The following is a 10,874-nucleotide window of genomic DNA, read 5'->3' as shown; positions in this document are numbered from 1 at the left end:
CAGTACATGTTTGCTGCCAAGTTTTAAAGAAAGTTAAACCATTGAACTGGTGGAAGTCACTGTCCAATTGGGAGTTGAAAAAGCAGAAAAGCTTGTTTTCCTCTTCCAATATATAAATAAAAACTAGGTGTAAGAGGATGAGATCTACTAGTTCTAAAACCTTGAAGGACCTGGTAACCAGGAACGATCAGTTCAGTTAACCAACTACAGATAATACTCCCTTTGTTTAATAAATCAGGTAGTTTTAAATACAAAACATGTTCTGATAAACTTTGATACCCTTTTTCCCATGTATCCAGCACTTTTAAAGTAGTTTTATTTAATAAAAACTTGTAAAATGCTCTTTTGTGCATTTTAATTTAATTTGAATTTCCATGCAAATAGAGTGTGACACAAATCACAAGTAAATAATTAATAATCATCTAGTAAATAAGGAATGTATCACTCACCTTTTTCTAAGCATCAAAAATGTAAAAATTGAGAATGTGAATAAATGTAAGTTAAGCTACATAATTACTTTAATAAATGTGTATAGTAACTTCTGGGTTAGCAAGCAGCAGCACCACATTTGTGTAAAGGCTATGTTTAGTTACAAATAATATGATTTACCGGTTACCAACCAACAAGAATCAACCTTTCTTTAGGAAAATAACTAAAAAATATAAATGCAAAACACAATTAAAACTGATGAGTTAAATGAAGGTTTACTGCTTGCTGATTTAGATCAGTGATTTAAACTGTTTTGATTTCAATTAGTCCACCCTGTCTGTCATCCTTACTGTTTAACTTTGAGAAGAGTGACTGCTACTCCCTCAGGTGCAGGGCATCTGCTGCTCACTTGTGATTCCACACAAAAACTAGGGTTAATTGCCCTCCCATTCATTATAAGTTAGCCAAATTGTCTATATCCCACTGGTAAGTTTCACAGGAGTATACACATACATATAGAATCTTGTGCATATTTACATTTAGGGTGCTATTTTTATCCAAGAAGAAAAATAAAAGGCATTAGCTCAGAGCAATGAAAACTGAACCAATACTTTGGATTTTTTAATTCAAAAACTCCTAGCCTTCAACTTGTGAAGGAAAATGTGATGTCACAACAGATGTTGGTTATCCCTTGATTCAGTTTGTCTCTGAAGAAGAAATGTACTGACGCCAGTTTTATAGGCTTTATTTTTAAAAAAAAACCTGTCCCTTTTAGTAATACATTGCCATTTTATTTATTGTCTGACCCTTTTAACCCATAACACAGAATTGTGCAGTGCATGTGCCTCCAATACAACGTCATCAGCAATAGCCCGAGGGCAATTTCTGATTAGCATTGTGAGGTTGCAGCCCCATTTCCAGCACGCAGCCTGGTGGGAATTCTGGTGGTGTATTTCCATGCCAAAGCCTCAGACAACATCAACTTTCATTAAAGCTCAATGCCAAAGCAAAGAAGAAATATACAAACTGTGACTGCGCTTGCCCCTTTAAACAAATGCTTCTGCAATTATGTTGTATGTTCTCTTGGAACAAATACAATGAATATTGTATTCACCTCTACCTGCAAACCCACTCTAAAGCAATACAAGAAAAATCCCCTTTAAATCATTGAGAAGCACAGTGAAGCATTTACCAGGAGCTCTAGGTTTACATGCTCTGCATCTTTTACCCCCTAGTGGCAAGAGGCTGTCCTTTCAGACCTCTTACAAAGTCACAGTTCCCGTTCGCTAATTAAATTAAAATAAAACTCTACATTTGGTAATTTGTACTTGCTCTTAAACAGAACTGTTTCATCTTGACAGTTGCAGGGATGGGGACACACCACGTTACTATATACAGTCAGTCAGTCTTCAAGCAAACACTGAACTCCAGCGACGAAGAGCCTGTATAAAAAAGCATGTTTGTTCCAGAACCAAACTTCACTGCTTGCCAGGAACAACATCCGAGTAATCCTTCAGTACTCCAGCCAAATGGTCATTGTGAGTCTTAAACCGCCGTTTCTTCTGAGAAGCAGGTTTCTTCCTCCTCTGAATAGGAGCCTAAAAGGAGAAGGGAACAGTACTCACAAGGCTGCCACCCAGGTGTACTAGGATCTGACATTCTTACAGAATTCAACATTATTCACTGAAGTCTGAAATGTTGTAGTAAAACAGTGCTCCGGTGGGGAAAGCAGCACATTATTTCGAGAAATAAGTGACGGCACTTTCTCGCTCAACTTGTACCAAAAGGTCACTTGTTTTAAATATCCGCAGTGAGTACTGGCTGTATGGAATATTCCCCTCTGTTTTGAGCACCACAGCAGAGTCAATATGCTTATGCTCTAATAAATCTGTTAGTCTCTAAGGTGCCACAAGTACTCCTGTTCTTTTTGCGGATACAGACTAACACGGCTGCTACTCTGAAATATGTCTATACAGAATATACTGTACACTACATCGAAAATATTACATATGCTCTAGACATCTACACACGATATGGTCAGTGGCAATACTGATTATTCCCAATGAGCTTATATTTAACACCCCAGGGGACTGGTATGAACCTGTGGCAACAGCTATGTGGTGACAGGCACCAAAATATCTAATGTGGAGATGAACAAAAAACAGGGACAAATTCTTTCTCCACTACCACATTAAAAATCATTCCACGGAAAGGTTGAGAGTCTGAGGTAGGACAGCAGAGATGTAATACGCTATATATGAATTAATGTCAAAAGTCTATTTTAAGATCGACGGGGCCTTTATGGAGAGCTCATAGCTATGTTTCGATCTCCACACAAAAACACCGGTATTTGATCCCCAGCCTTTGTGGTGGGGCTGACTACATGCTTTGTATCAATACTTAAGTTGGCTAGCTGGGGGCGGGGAAACCTTCTCCCCACCATTTTAACTGATTTCACCACCCCACAACTGGACGGTACCGCTTTTAGAAAAAGCAACTTGTAAAGCTGCAGTGGCTTTTTCCTGTTCCCCCTCCTCCTTGGTGCCTTTTGGATGACACTAATCTAAACATGAACTGTAGAGGTCACAATGCTACAGTGGAAATCGTTAGGTCCAGCCCCACATAAGCAAGAGTGAATATGCGCCATCCCATTTCACTGATTGTTTTCCATTGGAACTAATATCGTGGGAGCTGAGGAAAAGCCCCATTTGAAAGATTTGTGATTTATAACTCTTACTATTTTCTTTGGTCCAGCTTCCTGCATGGAAGAAATACCCTGTCGTTTCAGATACTCTTCTATTTTCTCCTCATCCATGGAATCCACGGGAATGCTCCTCCACAGCTTCTGAAATTCTAAAACGCCAAACCAAACACTCATTCCATAGTCTGGCCAATGACGCATAGGTAAAAAACCATCCCATTCATGGACACTACGAATATGCAAACCTCAACTGCCCAACACTCCTCCGTATCATTCTATGACAACACAGATACCAGAAGTCTGATTGCAAACCACAGTAGGAGTAGCATCAGAGAATGAGCACACAGTTAGCCACTCTGAAAATGGATTTCTAGAGAAAAGATGTTAAATTATAAAGGGCAGTTGAAACTGAGTATACCCCAGAGCCTGGCTAGTGGGGAGCACTCTGCAGGCAACACATTTTAATATTAACTCAATAATGATTTTAGCCTTTTGCTTGGCACGTGAAGCTCTTTAGACCTTCAATGTGCTTTACAAACCTCAGTTCAAAATATCTTGATGACCCATTAACTCCAGCCAGAGACAGCAGCTTAATTTTCTGAGATTCGGCTGCCGTTATCACAGGAGACTTGTCAGCCTCCTACTCTAACTGAATGAAGATTTGAGACATTTACTGCATCAATCTACTGGATGATATTACCTCTATAATATAAACAATGCCATACAGTTAATGGATTTCTAAAGTCCTTCCTGTGTTAAAGAGAGAAAAGTTATCTAAGAACCCTGGAAGCAGGAAAAAAAGAACAGAGGAGCAAAGTCTTAATTGGAGCAGCTGTCATCCGCAGTGAAAACACTGTGCATCATGTAAAGTTTCACGGATTCTCTGGAATGCCTTATCCACGAAGCGACTGGTACAATCCCACCTCCCTTCATTCCATGGGCATTAAGTTAGATATAGCCTGTCAGCAGGTCTGGCTAACAAACCATAAATAAAACACAAGGCACACAATGCTGTGTAAGACTAGATTTTTTGAATTTCCATATACATTTAATATACAGTTGTCGAAACAACTGCAGCTCATATGTCCTCAAGAAGTTATTTTATGCAGTACGGTTTAAAACCTTGATGCTGGTAAACACCCACTGACGTTACCTGCTTCAGACACACTGGCTCCATTAGCACTTACTTTGTTTAACTCCAGAACACAGTTGCTTTGGGGAAAAAAGGCTTACAGCACTTTATAAATTCAGTTACTGAAACATTAACGTTTCTGTTAAAAGACTACATCACACGCTCCTCAATATCAGTTTTCTTTCTTTTCCCCCACCAATAAAAAAGGAACTATTTTAAGCTTTCCACAAAACAAAGCTAAGGAGTTTTAACAATACAAAATAACTGTGTTTCTGATCATGTCACCGGTGACGACTGGGCTAGTAGCATAATCAGCTTAATTTTAAAACAATCCTCCTTTCTGTCAGTGGGATGAAGAACCCCACCACAAATGGACTGGTTTTAACTTGAAAAAGTCATTTCTGACACTGCCCTGAAAATGCATTCCAATAAAATTTCTCTCATTTCTTCCATGTATTTTTTTCAAAGCAGCAATCACTGTCATACTGGAGGCTGAAGCTGATGACTGTACTTATTACAGCCCTCACAAGTTGTACCTACCCCCCCCCCCCCCAATTAATTAAAATTGAAATCCTCTCTCCCTTTTTTCCCAGACTGTAGGCGAGAACCAAGATCACTTATTTCTTGCAAGAATGACTTCCATAGTCTAGGTCCATCTCCTGGAAAGGGTCCTGTCTCCTATGTCTATGAAACTCTTCCACCAGTCGACACTGCTCCCACTACAGACTTCTGGGGGACACCACTATTTATCCCTCTCCATTCTGAAAACTGACCCTTTACTCCTAACCCATTGTTTCCTATCTTTTAGCTGGTTATTGAGGACCTTCCCTCTTATCCCATGACTGCTTATTTGGCTTAAAAGCCTTTGTTGAGGGCCCCTGGCAAAGGCTTTCTGAAAGTCCAAGTATGCTATATCTGCTGGATCACCCTTCTCCACATGTTTGTTGATCCCCCTCAAAGAATTGTAATAGATTGGTGAAGCATGATTTCCCTTTACAAAAGCCGTGTTAACTCTCCCGCAACAAATCTTGTTCATCTACATGTCTGACAACTCTGTTGAAACTAATTAGTTTCAACTAATTTACCTGGTACTGAAGTTAGACTTAGCAACCTGTAATCGCAAGGATCTCCTCTGGAGCATTTTTAAACAATTGGAGTCACATTAGCTATCCTCCAGTCATCTGGTACAGAAGCGGATTTAAGTGATAGGTTACATACCACACTTAATAGTTCTGTAATTTTATATTTGAGTTCCTTCAGAACTCTTGGGTGAATACCATCTGGCCCTGACTTATTACTGCTTAATCTAGCCATTTGTTCCAAACCCTCCTCTATTGACACCTCAATGTGGGACAGTTCCTCAGAAGACATGATCTCCTAATCCCCATAACTTAACTAGTGAGGATCTGATGATGTCAGTAATGGGCACTTATTTCTGGAATTCAACAGAATTCTCAATACAAGCCTATTATGGCTGAGAATCCGACCTCTTTTAGGACATGAGGTAAGATGAGTCTCTGGATGTTTCCTATTCCCCTGACAACTGGTACCTTGGCTGGTTGGCCAGAACCTGGTCTCATTAGGAAAGTGGCACTGAATGATGGGAACAGGAAAGCAAAGTACTACTCTATAATTTGTGATAAACAATTTCCTCAAATCACTTATTTCAATGATGTCCACATTCTAAGGTGATAGGCAGTTTAGAAATGCATGTAATAAGTATATAGAATCAATTCCAGTTAAATACACGGAGAGCTTGGCTGTGGTATGCTACATTGCTTTTCGAGGCTACTCAGTACGTGGCTGCATACGTGTGGATCAACTGCTTTTATCATTTATGTGATACACACCCACATACGCTATAGTCAAAATACCAAAACTTTTACATGAAAATGTAATATTATTTCTACAGTGCTTTATAATGAATACAAATCATTTGTCTCCTTATTAGAACTCACGTTGCGTAGACAAGACAAGAGTACAAGTACACAACCTACTAACAGTTGTGCCCAATTATGGATTCTGGTGTTTAAGGGTGCCAGGGAGAGGAGGAACAGTTAATCATGTTGTACAATCTTTTCAAGAACAAAGTGAAAAATTAACACTGGAAAATAGACAACTTCTGATGTTCCAAAAATCAAAACAAAAAGTTGGTACCTATGGTTCATTTTTAACCATGATATTTCATGTCTCTATTTTTTTATACCCTGGTTATAACTTCATACCCATCTTTTTAAAGCAGATGACCAACATGAATATAAAATCAATTAGAAGTCAACTGTAAAACAAAAATTGACATTGCATGCGAATAGATAATGAATCCGCTTTTGCAGACTGGTTATGTAATATCCTGCAACTCCTTTTAAAACAACATTGCTTTAGAAATCAAATTGCATACAGAGATATTGTTTGGACTGGATATTTTCACCAGGCTCCTTTTTTTCGTGTTTGTTTGCAGATGGACATTAGTGCCAAAGCATCTCAGAATTATACTGGAACTATTTAGGAAAGTCAGAGTTCACAAGCATGCATTCTACTGCAAATAGCAGACACTAATGCATTTGTTTCGTTCTGAACTTACATGAGTAAAGCAGAGAATGAGTACACAGCTATCACCCTTCTCTAGGCCCATATATGCTAACAATTTGGATTTAGGGTGTCACCAAATGGATACAAGGAATATATTCATCGTCTAGTCAGGGAACAAGGAATCCAAGCACCACCAGAAATTAAACTAAACACAACCAGACCTGAAAAAAGCAAGCCATGCTGTTTTACTGGTATAGAACCATCTTGCTCCCCAACTTTGCAGCTGTAGCAGCTACCAACTAACAACTGGAAACTGCGAGAGCGGAGCCAGGTCTCAGGTGTTCTGGTTCTTGTAAAATTCAGGTTAAAATTGGCAAAACCTGAATAACTAGGTTTTTTAAAATCTGGAAATTTTTCAGAAGTTTTCAACAGGAAAAACAAAAATGAAGGGCCCTACCAATCCCACATGTATTTGCATTTTGAAACATATCAGCACTTCCAGTGTTGACAGAAATCTCTTCACAGCTATTTAAGAAGAAAATCCCCCAAAGTACTAAAATCAATACCACCTACACTACACTCAAATGTGAAAGGATGTTATACAGGGGCAGCAATTTCTTAAATGTATTCAATTTCTTTAATAAGTGTCTGACTATACTAGCATTTCAGCATTCGCCCAGTGCACTGAGACCTGAGATCAAAGAGAAGTGCTTTAACACCCTCCGCAAAAGTGCAAATACTTCGCTTAGCTGCCTGCGGTGCCTGAAATTTGGCATTACTTTTCTAAATCTTTTTTTCTATATTTTAGAAAGAATTGATTAATTACCCAGGAAATTAAAAAGGAGCATATGCAGTCTCAACCTTCTTTGGCTAATCACATTCCCCCTTTTATGAAGGTCATTTCATAATACAAATTGCCCCAGGGAGAGGGTAATTTAGGTAAGAATTCTGCACCACCCCAAAACTGCAATAATTCACTAGTTTATCCAAACAGTCAGGGAAAGTGATGTAGAAAAACTTGTTCAAAACATATTTGAAATCCTTCCCTTCTAGGGACGGTCTCTAACAAGCCATTGAGAACACAATGTCGATTCAAAATTGTAGAACATCCTTTTGTACAACGGTGCATCCAGGAGCACTGGGTCCACATTCCAGGATAAACTATTCAACAATGAATTATTCAAAAAGTTCATCACCTGCTAGCTCAGACTGAGCATGCCAACATTTCAGGGTTTGGTTTGGTTTTTTGTTTATAACATCAAGGCTACTTACATGTACATAATTAGCTGAAATATGATGGTAAGCAGAGTGAAACCTGTCTTAAGCAACCAACGTATGCACACAATTTTTGTTGAGCCTTTAACAGACGTGGCTCTCTTACCACTGAGAAGAATTGTAGTCAATACACTTGAGGATACTTTGGGACAGTCTCAGGCCAAGAGATTGCCCCAAAGAGCGGCACCCTCTTGTACAGGTTTCACAATATCATAGCATGATTGGCTAATAAGCGCTACTTGAATTAAAATGACAGTTTGGTGATTAAAAAAAAATTATATTGCATAGATGGATCATAAAAGCCATAGATCAGAAATTGTTCAGCCTCCCTCCCAGTCAGCGCAGAGTGCAGGGCAGGACAGACATGCCCTTTTTGTATGAATGAAAAGATGGGATTATGCTGCCACCTGTGGATCGAAGTAAGAAATGCCACTTTGTACTACAACTTTAGAATCATAGAATATCAGGGTTGGAAGGGACCTCAGGAGGTCATCTAGTCCAACCCCCTGCTCAAAGCAGGACCAATCCCCAGACAGATTTTTGCCCCAGATCCCTAAACGGCCCCCTTAAGGATTGAACTCACAACCCTGGGTTTAGCAGGCCAATGCTCAAACCACTGAGCTAACCCTCCCCCCATAATTTCAGTACTGGTCCATTTATCATACATTTTAAACGCCTAATTGTCAGACATCATCACAGGATCTCAACTAGTTTTAAACTATCTTCCCCCTACCAGCTATTGTCAGGAAACATTACCACCACCTATTGGGAGGGTCAAGTGATCTAAAAAGGGGAATAAATTCAGCACTAGATAACTGATCTTAGCAAAAAGCTTCTTTTACAGAAAACTGCTCAGCCCACACATTTTTAAAAATGGTGTCCTATGCTATATATCACTGTGAAGCGTGGCCATGCCTTTGCTCTGTCTAGCCCAAAGTACCAAACGTATGGAACTTCTCTGTGGTGGAAAGAAACGTTCAAGGTATTTAGAGCATAAGTAAAAGATTAGAAGGTTTTCTTTTCAGCAGCACCACGGCCACATCCAGCACAGGTTTAACAGTATTGCCAACACGCCAGATGGAGAAAGGGAGAATTCTTCCAGGAGAGCTGTATCCATTCCAATCAATTCTCCTTGAAACCAAGCCTTGCTTCTCTCACTCCCTTCTTAGGCCAGGACCAACAGGCTCAGCTGAATACGTGCACAGTTCTTTACACACGGATAGCGTATGGGCCTGAGTGGGTGGAGGGAGTCACTCCCAAGTCTCTTCTCTAATTTCACGAATTCTAGCCCTCAAGCCCTCTACAGCCATGAGTACAGGAATGTGATTCATAGAGTTTAAGGCCAGAAGGGATCATTAGTAAGGCTACGATTTAGTCACAGAGGTTGCGAAAGTCACAGAATCCGTGACTTCCAGTGACCTCCATGACTTCAGCCTGCAGCAGATGGGAGTATCCCACAACTCCCGGCAGGGGCACCCCACAGCTCCTGACCGTCACAGGCGGCAGGGGGAGCCCCAGAGCTGCGGGTGGCAGGAGTACCCCGCAGCCCCCAGCTCCTGCAGGCAGCGGGGTCCCCCGCAGCTCCCAACCATGGGTGGCGGGGGACCTTGGAGCTCCGACACCCAACCCGCAGTGGGCCCTCAGAGCTCCTAGCCACGTGCACAGCTGCCCCACTGCAGGCCGTGTGGGGACCCGCAGATCCCCATATTTTTAATGAAAGTCACCGGCAGGTCATGGCTTCCATGAATTTTTCTTTATTGCCTGTGACCTATGACTTTTACTGAAAATATCTGTGACAAAAGCTTAGCCGTAATCAATAGATCGTCTAGCCTGACCACCTGTATAATACAGGCCAGGGCAGAAAGTTTCACTGTTACTCCTGGACTGAGCCCAATAACTTGTGTTTGGCTAATGCACATCTTCTAGAAAGCCACTGAGGTTTGATTTAAAAAAAATCAAAAGATCCACCGGGGTGGCTTGTTCTAATGGTTAATCACTGTTAAAATTTGCGCCTTGTGCAGAATGAATTTTGTCATGTGCACCAATATGCAGGTGATGTGTGACACGACCCTGTGTCACACATCACTTTCATATTGGTGCACATAACAAAATTCATGTGGCGGGGTGGGGCCGAGGGGTTTGAAGTCTGGAAGGGGGCTCAGGGCTGGGGTGCGGGGGGGTGAGGGCTCCGGCTGGGAGTGTGGGCTCTGGGGTGGGGCCAGGGGATGAGGGGCTCAGGGCTGGGGCAGAGGGTTGGAGTGCGGGGGACTGAGGGCTCCGATTGGGGGTATGGGCTCTGGGGTGGGCCTGGGTTGAGGGGCTAAGGGCTGGGGCGGAGGGTTTGGGTGCAGGGGGGGGTGAGGGCTCCGGCTGGGGGTGCAGGCTCTGGGATGGGGCCAGGGGATGAGGGGCTCAGGGCTGGGGCAGAGGGTTTGGGTGTAGGGGGGGTGAGGGCTCCGGCTGGGGGTGCGGGCTCTGGGGTGGGGCCAGGGATGAGGGCCTCAGGGCTGGGGCAGGGGGGGGGGGGAGGATTCTGGCTGGGGGTGCAGGCTCTGGGATGGGGTCAGGGATGAGGGGCTCAGGGCTGGGGCAGAGGTGGGGGTGAGGGCTCCGGCTGGGGGTGCGGGCTCTGGGATGGGGCCAGGGATGACGGGCTCAGGGCTGGGGCAGAGGGTTTGGGTGCAGGGGGGGGTGAGGGCTCCGGCTGGGGGTGCGGGCTCTGGGGTGGGGCCAGGGATGACGGGCTCAGGGCTGGGGCAGAAGGTTTGGGTTTCTACGTTGGGGGTCCCTCGTGTAAAATGGGCTGCT

General features: G+C 42.5%; 1 protein-coding gene across 1 annotated transcript in view; it reads right to left on the bottom strand.

The window, feature by feature from the left end:
* Window positions 1-1,158: 1,158 nt before the first annotated feature.
* Window positions 1,159-10,874, bottom strand: part of GTF2E2 (general transcription factor IIE subunit 2) — a 53,031-nt gene continuing 43,315 nt past the window's right edge. The window contains exons 7-8 of the mRNA XM_005283973.5: window positions 3,167-3,282; window positions 1,159-2,027 (exon numbers count right to left, since the gene is read on the bottom strand). Of these exons, the coding sequence (XP_005284030.1) occupies window positions 1,908-2,027; window positions 3,167-3,282 (236 nt within the window). The 3' untranslated portion in view covers window positions 1,159-1,907. The remainder of the gene's footprint in view (window positions 2,028-3,166; window positions 3,283-10,874) is intronic.

Source organism: Chrysemys picta, chromosome 5 (assembly GCF_011386835.1).
Source record: "Chrysemys picta bellii isolate R12L10 chromosome 5, ASM1138683v2, whole genome shotgun sequence".
NCBI classification, from domain to species: domain Eukaryota; kingdom Metazoa; phylum Chordata; order Testudines; family Emydidae; genus Chrysemys; species Chrysemys picta.
This window is presented reverse-complemented; position numbering and strand designations above follow the sequence as displayed.